The sequence below is a fragment of the Diadema antillarum genome, unplaced genomic scaffold, assembly GCF_040938485.1.
Source record: "Diadema antillarum isolate AM-2024a unplaced genomic scaffold, OU_Dant_1.0 scf00000180, whole genome shotgun sequence".
Taxonomy (NCBI): domain Eukaryota; kingdom Metazoa; phylum Echinodermata; class Echinoidea; order Diadematoida; family Diadematidae; genus Diadema; species Diadema antillarum.
Genome location: NW_027271069.1, coordinates 3,380,269 through 3,393,301, shown reverse-complemented (window position 1 = coordinate 3,393,301; position 13,033 = coordinate 3,380,269). Strand labels below are relative to the sequence as shown.

General features: G+C 36.9%; 1 protein-coding gene across 1 annotated transcript; it reads right to left on the bottom strand.

The window, feature by feature from the left end:
* Positions 1-3,580: 3,580 nt before the first annotated feature.
* On the bottom strand, positions 3,581-9,799 carry LOC139723087 (ras-related protein Rab-20-like). The gene is made up of 5 exons (XM_071634357.1): positions 9,656-9,799; positions 6,572-6,665; positions 5,788-5,847; positions 4,705-4,910; positions 3,581-3,897 (listed from the first exon to the last, which is right to left on the bottom strand). The coding sequence occupies exons 1-5, from the start codon at positions 9,682-9,684 to the stop codon at positions 3,618-3,620; spliced, it is 669 nt and encodes a 222-aa protein (XP_071490458.1). The 5' UTR covers positions 9,685-9,799; the 3' UTR covers positions 3,581-3,617.
* Positions 9,800-13,033: the final 3,234 nt, after the last annotated feature.

Genomic DNA, 13,033 nt, shown 5'->3' with positions numbered 1-13,033 from the left:
TGTCATGAGGCAACAATTCCCTGCCCAGAATGTCGCGACAATTCATGGAGTGCTAGAAACACGATAACACCACCCAAATTATCACCCTCATCACAAGCATACATAATGTACAAGTTGCTTTAGTCTACAGGCAGTGACACACTGTTAATTGATGCAAATGTCCATATGGCGCTTCTTGATGATGTCATCAACTAAATATACACAATGTAGTGGGACCTTGCTATTATAAGGTCAGATATCACAAAATCATTGTTTGAACAAATTTGTATCAACCTGCCTCTAAAATGAGATCCTGCCAAGTGAGGTTAAAAACTGACCAATGGCATTGTAATACATTTTGAGATGATGCACAATGGACAGGGGATGACTGAGATAATGTGATCACAAGAACTTAATTACGTGTATACTCCTATTGAACTAGAATATGATAAACTTTGCCACTAATCATTAAAAAAATCTGAATTCATCAGAAACCTTGACATGCATAGAATCAATCAGTGATTTTGAGGAAACGTCTTCTACTACCGTAATGGTAAGTAATGCTACTAGCAAGATTTATGCATACATCCATTTACCTGAGTTGAACTTGCATATCAAACATGATTTGTTTTAAAAAGCATCATACTTCTTTATTCACTTTCAATATCAAATTATTGCAAGGACATGATCTGAACACAGACTACTTTCAAAGTGTTCACATACTTGTACATATTGTACTAGAGTAGGAGTGGTTCAATGACATACATAAAAAAATAATATCAGCTCTTGGAAAATTTCACCTACATGCTCAAGTGGAAAAAACAATCTACAAATCATTTCATCATTGATATCCATAAACATACTTCACTCTATCCCACTTCATCTCAGTCATGTTGTGCCTAATCACAGATGTCTTGCATCCGTTCATAAAGGACTTGTGCATAGGTGCACAGTGCACTGGTGTCTATGTAAACAAGATGAAAGTAATATTATGCCTGTTGATAAACAAGGAAAAAGGAAACTTAAAATGTATCTATACAATTGCAGCTGCCATCATACAGGCAAAAATTCTTGCAGTTCAACTTCTCAAAGTTTGGCCAGTCTGAACGGGAACTTCCCAAAAACTTCTCCTGAACTTTGTCTTGAGACTTCCCACTAAAACTAGAAAAGTTTCCCAAGCACCTTTATCTTGCCCATGCGCACCACATACAAACCTTAAATTCAGAAATGAGTAAAACCTTGGGAAGCTTGGCCACCAGTGTGAATGGATAAACGGACTTCGCAAAGTGTTTCTCAAAAGTTTAACCTCTTGAAGTTTTGGCCATGTGACCATGGTTAGTATCTCTCACTGAGATCAATTTCTTTTGTCTCACATTTTGCATAATTTGACATCATGCATTTCTATACAACTGCTTCTTTTTGCTCCATTTGGTGCAAAGGGGATACAACAACTTTATATCTGTGGAAAAGACAGAATGCTGGCTTTAAAAAAAAAAAAATGTTAAAGACACAAATCTAAAAATCTTCACATTCTGACTTTATTTCACTATTCAATTGGAAATGAAGAAAAAAATACTACCAAACAAACAAAAATGTGGAGCAGTTCCGGAAGTATATCCTCGATATGACAACTTCATTACCTTGGGTAGGTTTAAAATTTCAGGCTTGCATTATTGTAACACAATTCATTGTCACACTCATGATTAGCACACCAACAATGAGTACTCGGGAACATGATGTGTATCATTAAAACTGCTGTCTGGTACAGAGAAACTGGCACCATACAGGGAACAGCTCCCACACACTAAGACCTGCACACAGAGTTCACTTCAGTGAAAGCTACGTATGCCAGTTAAATAGCCATTCCTCTAGCACTCCCAACAATTGAAAACACCAAGCTTGACAGTTTCCTTTGACATTTTACACTGTACATTAAACACTACCAGGCATGAATAGTATCTTCAACATTGTCATAATTCACATGAATGTATGTGTAACCCGTCACAACAAAAGGATCCAAAAGTCGGGGAGGAAGATCTTCTGAAAATGACATGACATTCCCTTCCTCTTCCGCTTTAATTTCATACATAACACTACTCATAGAACTACTCAGTTGTAGAGATATTAATGGTTTTATGAGACCATATCGTGTGGTCTAGGAATTCCGCTCTTCAAGAAAACCGCCTTTTCTTTTCAATGCAATCATGATCAAGGGGAGGTATGACAGTTTTCACCTCTTGACAATAGAAGGTCTACTTACAGCAACCTCTGCGATGTTCATTCACGCTTAGAGCCAGCGGTCTACGCACGACCAATCAGTAACCAGGCTGCCACGCACTGACCAATAATTTCACTCCCTGGTTGCTAGGGGTGGAGTCCATCTGCCAGGCTAAATCCAAATCTTCAGACACAATTATGTTCCGTTGAAAGTTGGAAAATCACGGCCCAGAAAAATGTTGATTTCTTGCCTTTCCTTTGCTCTTTTTGCTTTGAAATTGGGCAAATGAGAGACGAAATATTAGAATACAACATTATGCAAAAAACAGAAATTCAATGTTTTTGACCGATTTTGATGATCTGACTTCACAATCGATTTTTTTAGCTCAGCCATCAGCGACTTTCAGATCCTTTGTTGTGCCGGGTAACAAATATTTGGTCACATAATTGGTTATATAATTGGTCACACAGAACATTAACAGTCACAGATAAAAAACATGAAGAGAGATGTCCAAAATAAGAGTCTAAATTACCCTCACGTCCCTAGCATTTTAGACTGTTACCAACAACTACATGTATATAAAAGGTACAGCTGTACAATGTCACAGGAATGATTTTCATGATTAATATGAAAGACTTATGTTACAAATGGACGTCAGACTTGTTGGCAAACTTCAATATAACAATCAGCATAAAATACCATTCACTTCATTCGCTTATGATGACATATCAATTCAATTTTAGCAAGAGTGAGGGGAAAAAAAAAATGTTTAATCTATACTCGAGACTCCTAGCTGCAGGAACATGTATAAATTCTTTATCCAACGCAAGAAGATTTATCAACAAAAACATAGTGCAGCAATAACTATTAAGACGAAAAATCCAATGCGATACCACACTATCAACACTTACGAAACATTGACATTTCAACATACAATGTACTCCTGAAGGTGACATTCGCATAGTGCTTTTGATATCGCAGAGAAAAAAGAATTTTCAACAAATAGGAAATATCAACAGGAATTTCTTTTCATAGTCCTATAGAGGGTCATATGTCACATCGACTGTTCGCGACGGGATTGTGCTGGATCTGTTCATACACAAATCATAAAACATTTCAGCAATAGTTTTGTATCCTGCATGCATATATGCAGGACTAATAACCCATTACATTCAAATGTGAGCACATGCATCATGAACAAGAAGATAAAATCATGGTACATGGGCATAAATATCAAAATTGTGTGGTAATCTGATTCAATGCAAACAAATATGAAAGCACTGTCTTCATTGTGACAGCGACATAAAGATAATTGGCGAAATATAGAAAATATTCTGTAATATTATATATTATTTACATACATGACAGTCAGTAAAGGCATGATTCAAGGGACACAGACTCTGCCCCGTTGGAGCTGGGGTCAGTTACAGCACCCTCTGCTCTTTGTCGTCTCTATCGACGGCTGTTTGTCTCGGTCCAACTGCAGCGTGTCCGGCCGCTTGGCCTCCAACGTCCCGTCGCTGGGCAGCAGGCTTGTGAAGATGTACTGGAAAACTTTGTCCACATTCTCCCCGCTCTTGGAGCTGGTCTCGAAGAAGGGCTCCTTGATCTTCTTTTGGGGATCCCGTCGCTTGATGGCCTGGAAGCGGCTGGCGTTGAGTCGAAAGGCGAACTCCTTGGCCTCCTCTTGTGTCACCTCTCTGGAACAGAGTGAAGCAGAGATGGAGAGAGAAGAGTGCTAAGGCTTTACAAAGCATTGAGAATGAAAGAGGTATCAGAAAAAAAAAAAATACCATCTCATTTCATTTACTGGAAGAACTTTTAAATGCAATCACTAGTTGATGACTACATCTATGAAACAAATAATCATAATCTTCCCATGTGGGAGTCGATGCTTCTGTATGCACAAATTTTGCTGTTTGCAAATCCACATGCAGTCTGACCATGGCCTATTTTGTAAAGGTGTTAGTATGAATGGTAATGGCAAACATAGGATGCCTCGGTTTATACTGTAATGTGGTAGACTCTTCCCGTTCAATTTTTCCTTCTTCCTGTGAATGCATGTAACCATATACATTGCCATACACAAACACACACACAAGAATTGTAATGTTTGCCATCATCATATGAAATTCATACTTTGCCCTCATGTGTGTACAATAATTAACTGTACAACAGGAAATTCTTACATGCATGAAAGTTACACAAATTTTGTGAGGGGCCAAGATTCCTGACATCAAAATGTATGTGAAAGGCTTTTGTCTGCACAATGCATTGAATGCCGATGGCAATTCGCAAATGTTTCATTCCATGAAAAAAGGCTGATGGACCCAATTTGTGAAAGTTTCATGACAAAAATATTCTGGTTTTACAGTAGAGTATGCAGATACCAACAAATCAAAATAAAAAATAAGGTTTTTAAAATATATTTGTTAATATTCTATATGTCACGCAAACTACAAACATGCCATTAGAAGAGAGTACTAGCTGCACAAGACAACCGGTACCTGGAACGTTCTGACAAGAGATCTTTCTTCATCCCCGTCATACACAGCAGGCAGTCTTCCTTGGCTGCTTCCAGGAGGGGGATGTAGCGCTCCTGCAGGAGCTCAAAGGAGTTCCTCGTCGTGATGTCGTACGCAATGATGGCGGCCGAGGCGTCGCGGCAGTAGAAGGAACTCAGGCCGGAGAATCTCTCCTCTCCTGCCGTGTCCTGTGGGAGGGTTTGTAAATGGGCTGGTGAAAACTATTTTGTATTCAAATTTATGGACATTTTTCTGAGGAGGTCCTTGTTAATGAGCTATTTCTCTAACCTGTTCCTAATGTAACTTTGATAAAGTGGATTCCAGTTTGCATGCACCGGTTGCTGCTATGGCAGGCAAGCCCAAGCTGTGCCTTCTTGTTCACCAGGAACAAAGCATGTTTAAACTGGTATGAATTTAGATTGTAATGCATTTTCAAACCTGTCTGTACACACAAAATTCAAATCTTGGGCATGACCGCTTAAAATCGAGTCCCAGCCCCAACCTATAAAGGTACAGTATGTGCAAACATAAATAGTTGGCTGAAAGTACAACAGATGGCCATCATCAAAAAACAAAAAAAAACCTCTGAGAACAAGGCACGTGGGTTGTCGTTTGCAGAAATCCAAACGTCAATATTGTCCAGCAAAAAATTCTTTCCAAAATTAACACTCCCCACATTTCTTCTACATGTACTCACTGTTTCATATTTCTTCCTCTCTGCAGTTTCCTTTTCTAACTCAACTGTGGAAGTATCTGATAAAATTCTTAGAAGGTATTAGGTGATGATTTGTCCTTAAAATGCAATGAGTAGGTTTGAAAATTATCTAATTTTATCAAATTATCTAGAATCAATCTATTGTACTTGTACATGTACATGAAATGAGTTGATATACTACATGCACTTTGGTTGTGACTTGTTGCAAAACTGTCCGCTAGCTTTATGAAAAGTAGAAGAATGAAAACTCAGCCTTGAAGCACAACTACACTGTACCTACACAATGGTGAAACAAGAAAACAATGAAATGTCTGTGAAAGTAAAACTTCTGATACGAAGATATGACTTACCCATAATGCAATGTTGTATTTTCCCCACTGTTTCAGAAAGAAGCATGCACCAACTGTTTGCTGTTGAAAGAAAAAACAAAGTGTAAATTGAATGCATGTATGTGAGCAGAGACTGCAAGGCAAAGAAAAAGGAGATGGATGCAGAAATGTTTGGACACTTGCTAAAACATTTCTACTTAGCTTTCGTAGTGCTCAGATTACTTGCAAACATACCAGTAGGTCATAAAATATCCTATTCTTACACCATTCCCCAAGCTTTTCCACACTGAATCAAAGACATTAAATTTGTCTGTCAATTGTCAAAAATGTAGGAATTTATTGGACTTGAACACATTAATCACATTTAAAGCTTTATGCTATTAACTAGTTCCACATTTAGCAACATGGTTTAATATACAATAGTATATGTTGAGTAATGAATATGACAGCTTCTGTAATGTAAAGAAATGAAGATATACATGTCATTGTAATTATGTTACAATGTAGATCTAATGTCCTCCTAACTATAAATATAACTATAAAGCATATATATGGACAGTATTTTTCTCTGTCTGAAGGCATTTTTTTTACTTCAAATTTCCAGTCAGTTCCTACAATTCTCTATTGTAATTTAAACAGTCTTCAATGGTGCAGCCAGACGAAATGAGAATGACAGTAAATGTGCATTCTCACATACATGTACGATGTAATTTGAAAAATGCTCTAAATGCCCAGTTGTGGTCCACAGGGTTGTTATTCCATGCAGTGAGCCTGAACATGCAAATCTCTGAAGTATGTAACTTACGCCGGGATTTTCTGTAAATGTGCCGTCCATGTAGCGTCTGATGAAACTTGTCTTCCCAACGCAGGCATCTCCTACTATGACAATCTTTATGTCTCTGGAGGTGCAATATGGTGGAAGAAACAGAATTTGAGATCAGTTGGACAACTACTCCACTCAATGTCATATTCTGTACATGCAATCGGTGATTAAAAACTCTCTAGTACAATGTCAGGGCCTTACATGTAAAAACATTACGGTATTTCACCTGCCAGCCATACAGTCAGAAGTCAATGATGTGACAGAATGCATCAGTGTATTGAACAAACTTTAAAAATACTGTATTCAAATGCTTTAACCCTATCTAAACCAGGCCGGGCTTTTTGGGGTGTTCTGTGTGTGTGTGTGTGTGTGTGTAGGGGGGGGGGGGGGGGGGGAGGTGATTCAAACCCCCCCCGAGATCTCGGCCGTCGATCGCGAAAAATATCAAGGGAGGGTGATTCAACCCCCCAGCCTTTTTAGGATTTTTTTTTTTTTAATCTAATTTAAGATGGACGTCAGGTCCTTATATCATGAAGTTATAATGAAAATAAAGCTTATTTTTGTCTGTACAAACTGGCTACGGTAAATTGTGATACATGTACTGTATATGAAAAACTTAACATTTTCAGTTGTTCTACTTTCTAGCTTTGAACATGTATAGAACCGAAACAAGCATACACTGTATCTATGTTGTATGAGCAAAGCAAACCCTATGAAGCATTGTGAAGAACAAGCCTTTTAAAACCTGTTGAAAAAAAAAAGCTACATTGTTTTATCTCTGTAAGTTTTAATGGCCCTGTATTTTTTCTTTTCTCAGAGAGAGATGCATTCTCTTCTCCATTTTTTTCTCTCCTTTTTTTTTTCTCTCTCTCTCTCTCTGTCTTTTGGGAGATACTACAATACTCTGTGCCATTGCAGATGTTTTTAAAATCTATGATCAAAGGGAATGGTATATATGGATGCAGATGGAAAGAAACTGAGATGGCATCACACAAAAGTGCCAAAAAATTATCCTATCATACAATCAACATAGTACAATGTAACATCAGATGAACAGCGACAAATCGTAATTCATTCATCAAATTGCAAAGAAAAGATATCTCGATCCAGCTGTAGTATTCACAATCTCTCCTTCTTGGATGGAGACCTGTGCAGTCCTTTTTAGTCCTGAGAAGAGTTACCATTCAGTACTCTGTCGCAGAGGTGAAGAAAAGCTACATTGTACATATCCTACACGTACAAAAAATGTTACAAACTGAAGATGATGATGGCTCTTCTGTGTCAAAAAAAAAAAAAAAAAAAACAGTTATAGATCTAGTTTTCTGTGAAGAATGGGCTTCCCATGAAAACAAGAATTGCACATGCTCAGACAAACTAAAAGATTAAACTTCATGCTGCTATTTTTTTTTTACCATAACCAAGACTCAAGTTATACAGGGACTAACAGAGCAACATCGCGCACTCCCCCTTTCCTCCTCGTTTGGTTCCAGATGGAATGTTGAGGAGTATTTTGAAGAAGAAGGAGAAGAAGAAGAAGAAGAAGAAGAAGAAAGAGAAGAAGAAGACATACGAAGCATAAATGCTGACCTGATAACTTCTGATATTGGCTCATTGAGAGTTGACAAGTGCAGCAGAATTGTTCACGGAATAAGACATCTAGACCTAACCTTAGGAGGCTGAGGCTATAGGCCCTTAGGCCTTGATCTACAGTTGTAGGCTATTTATTACTACAGTACTATTATGCATTTCCACATGTTCCATGCCTTTTTTCTTTGTCAGGTTTCCTTTTTGTTGTTGTCGTTGTTATTGCACTACAGTCTACAAATCTCATTTGATTCAACATTTGACCAGCATATGACCAGGGACGTCTTTCGTATCACTCAGGCCTGAACATTTTAAAAAAACATTTTTAAAAAAAGGAAAAAAAAAGTGAAGCCAAAGAGTTGGGGGGGGGGGGGGGGAACTTAAGTTAGAATATAAATTTGCCACACGTTTTAGATGTAAACATTAAGTTTGCCAATCTTACAACATTTGAGTAATGTCATGACTAATGTTACACTCAGACTAAGAGGCTATCCTGGGTTTACTTTTAGGGGGCTAGAATTTGATATTTCATTTTCAGGCTTCTAACTTCAGCACAGCCCCTTCCCTAACCCTTTCGAACCCTATTACCTTTCGAACCCTATTAAACTCTAACCCTAACCCTAGATAAAACCTAGAAACCTCAACCATATCATAAAATGGTTCGCTAAAGGCGGGCCACCTAAATCTAATACACCTGTAATACTTTGACTCATTGCATTTAATTATATAACTTTTTTTTTCTTTTTTTTTAATATTCATTTAATTTCATTTATCTTTTTAGCGGAGGTAGACTCTAAATTTTATGGCTGTGCTGGATTTCAGATTGACCCAAAAATTGGTCTGTATCTGGTAGTTGGTAATATTATCACTGATATCATTACTGAGTGATAATAGGCTCTGCATGCCACGGAGACTGCATCTACAGTAGCTTCACAGAATTCCCTTCAGGAGAGCTGATAAAGTTACATTAAAAACAAATAATAATAATAATAAAACTCCTCCGGACAGATGGTTTTTTTTTCTGTGTTCAACTCGCACAAGTTCAGAAGCCTGCAATAATTTAGCCCCTAACAAAGGCTAAAAACCGGGATTAAACTTTACCCACTCAGAGTCAGAAATGCAATTTATGTGCCTCAATTAGATCTAATTGTCTCAAAGAGTAATTTAGCTACTACAGTAGGGCTCTACATTTAATCATATTTCATTCTGACATGTGACATCATTAGTAGCTAAATCTAGATCTAACGTTAGAAGTAGAACCCCTTTCGTAACTCGTTAGAAACTAACAGTTGCTATTAAACACTAGTATAGAAAACACTCACTCTCGTCTCTGGCTCTGCTGTCTGCGTGCTGTGCAAACTGAAGGTGCAATGTGAATCACTTACGCAGATCGAGAGATGTGGGACTAAGCAAATTTATGAAGTCACAGATTGTTTACATCGCCCACAGGCGAATAAAATCTACCCTGCGTCTCACACTTACGCTTTTTTCTTGTCAGTCGACGCTGCCATCTTGCTCCAGTGAATTAGAAAAATGCCAATTATCCGTAAGTCATGCTGAAGGAAACTGTTGGTGTCAAAATATCGCTTTTTGTAGCGGGTTGCCTGTAGCTGCGCCGTGCTACATGTTACGGTACGGACGTGGGTGAATGATGCTCCCTGCAATAATACACTACATGTATCTTCATTTTGCAGTACAGCCACAGTAGTACCACAATGACCGTCACTCTGATCCGATTGGAGTGATCTGAACAGTGACTTCACTGCGCTCACGTGTAAACCGGTAGTTGATCGATTTGGAAGCCTGTGAATGATGTAGACGAAGATGGGTCTCGATCATGGTTTCGATATAGGCCTGACGTCACATCCGAAAATAGAGGAAATCACATTGTATCAAGCCTCCTTCCCAATCTTTCCACACAAAGGAAGAAGAAGAAAAAAAAAAAATTCCCATTCGTGAAGTACGGCCTTGCATCTCCTTGCGCTAAGAGTTTGTCGAAAAAAGAAAAAAAAATCGACACCATTGACAATTCAATCCCTTTTAGCAAATTTGAACATTGCGGGTGTTCATGGAACAGCTTCTTAAAAATTAGGCCTCCCTGGAAAATCAGTCGAAATTTGATGTGGTAATGAATGGTGGCAAATCAGAGTTTGATGAGTGTCAAATGTGGCGTTCCACAATTTCGGACCATTTGCCTCTTATTAGCTTAAGTCCATAGTTGTAGATAACAAAAACACAATCAACAATCGACATGATAATCTTTCGTAACAATGGTAATCATGGTAATAATGATAATCACCATTGATATTATAGTAATCATTAATTGATGGTTATAGTAATGACAATATCATTAAATGTGTATCATTAGAATTAATTTTGCTCATCCAAATTACTGTACTATATTTATGTTACTATAATAGTAACAATGATTTTATCCATAACGAATTCAGAGCAAGTTGTAACCCACCAGCTTAAAGTAGAATTAATCCCCCCGATGTGATGCCCTTCGGCCACTTAGAACTGGCAGAATAATGTACATCTTTTTGAGAAAGTCACAGTAAATTTTGATTTGTCGTCATCTAGGCACCTTATGGTAGGGATAGCAGTCTTGAATTGAGTTTGAATGAATTTGAATGAATGAATGAATTTATTATCCAATGCAATAATTACAATCATTGTACATGTTTATAGTCGTGTCAGTTACATAAAAAAGCGAGGATAATAGGAACCAGAAAATAGCATGAATGCTAGTCAAGTCTGGCCCCTTACAATTTATGCAGTTATAAAATATAATTATTACTTAGTTTATTACCGTTCAGTAATGTCTTGTACATATAGGCCTAATAATTATCCGGTAGATTCATTTTTGTTGATAAAGTATTTTTTTCAACTTCCATATCGAGACTAAAGTAACAGACAAATAACATTTTAGCATTGTTTTGAAATCCTTATGAATAACATGCTATACAGCCCCGATGTACACGACATTTGCAGTGGCATGCAGTTATATAGAGACTTAACATGTATAATCTTATGATTATGTAATTCATTGCAATTATAATACCCCAATGCTCTGCATGCAGAAAGTAATTTTGATAACAACATATTGAATCATATTCCAATACCGGCAGCACAGCACCTCAAAAAGAAGAGAACTCACCAAAAATACAGGCAAACAGACAAATAAACAATTAATGCCACCTTTCCGGTTGCTTCTGCATTATATAGTTCCCGAAAATGGTGTATAATCCTGTAAATTCTTACGATATTAAGTTTTTGTCAATCTTATTCGTTCTATTGGAGTTGTCACCGTCCATACTGGGTCACGCTTGAGACAATAAACTGACTGATTTTTTTTCTTCGAAATCAGTCAACTGATGACTGGTTTTTGTTATTTATAACTTCTGGGAACAGCTATATATAAATGGCAATTTTGAGAAGCATGGGCGTGTATACTATATACAGCCCATTTGGATTATTACCAGTGACTGAATCTTACACACGAAGCAGTATATTAATTTCTTTTTAATGCTCTTCAAGGCCAGTCAATATGATATTAAAGCCAATGATTCTTCTCCTGATGCAAAATTCTAATGGTATACTATACGTCGTCGATCAAACCGATAGATAGGGGGTGTTTCAAAGATGATGATCAGTTCTTGAGAAGAATTATTGAAATTCTGATAAGACATAGCACATCAGAACGTGTTCAAGTGGTTCTTAAAGTCTTTCTTAGCCTAAGAACAGCTGTGAAAAACATCCCAGGGGTCATAATGATCTAAAATATAATTATGAGCCCGTCATATTTTTTATGTATGTGTGTATGATTATATATTTATTATATATGAGATTATATATATAATATATATATATATCATATATAACACGAAGAATCAAGAAATAAACTAGTAATGCATTATTTTACCAATAGAGAATGAGTTTATTGTCCTCATATAATATATGGGGAGGGGTCGGCGGTGTAAAATTGTTAGAAACAAAATCTTTCCAAGAATCCGAAAGAAAAAAAAAACATAAGGAAAAACAGAGACAAAGAACGAGAGGAGTCGTACGACTTGAAATATTAATACAGAGCAAAACAAAAAACAAACAAACAAAACAATGAAAGTGTTCGTGCCTTGGGTTTTGGACAGTGTCATGATTGTGTACAACGATATAGGGTTTGTCTGTTCTATGGGCACTATTCTCACAACATATATAGGCACACAATGGAATATTGCGATTATACTGGGGCTTGGGCGTTCCATCTACGTATAAGTGGTATACTATACAATATAAAACAAGTATTTGCCAATATGAAACGACCATGAGGTATATTACATTTCACTTGCATCATTCAAGATCAGTTATCGTTATTTATTTGGGATTGTTTTTTTTTTTTTTGTACACTGGATTTTTTTTTCTTTTTTTACGGTACGGGGTGGAATGAATACCCATTCGCCACAATGATATTTTTAGTTTGTATGTAAAATAATCCACCTGGTGTACACGCTTAATTCAAAATTGTACTGTTTCTTTTCTTTTATGTTCAAATACTCCCTGATGTGTTCCTTAAGTTGGTTGGAGAGGCCCAAGGATCACGGTGATTTTGATTGCTTTTATCCAACCTGGCTCCTTAGGGAAGCTCAACAGGGAAAGCCTGAAACTTTGTTTTCTTGTGTTTTGTTTGTTTATTTTCTTTCTCTGTTATCACTTGTATTGTTTTGCAAATGCCGAATAAACAATAATAATAATAATAATAATAATAATAATAATAATGATAATAACAATATACATGTTATAGGCATTTTGTTATCCTTATAGTGATGAGCACTTTTCGGTAGAATTTTTTTTCACTCTTTT

Coding starts and splice junctions, on each gene's coding strand:
- LOC139723087 (XM_071634357.1), bottom strand. CDS start 9,684: ATGGCAGCGTCGACTGACAAGAAAAAAGC. Junction 5,848..6,571: donor CATTTACAGAAAATCCCGGC/GTAAGTTACATA, acceptor TTCTTTCAACAG/CAAACAGTTGGTGCATGCTT. Junction 4,911..5,787: donor AATACAACATTGCATTATGG/GTAAGTCATATC, acceptor ACCCTCCCACAG/GACACGGCAGGAGAGGAGAG.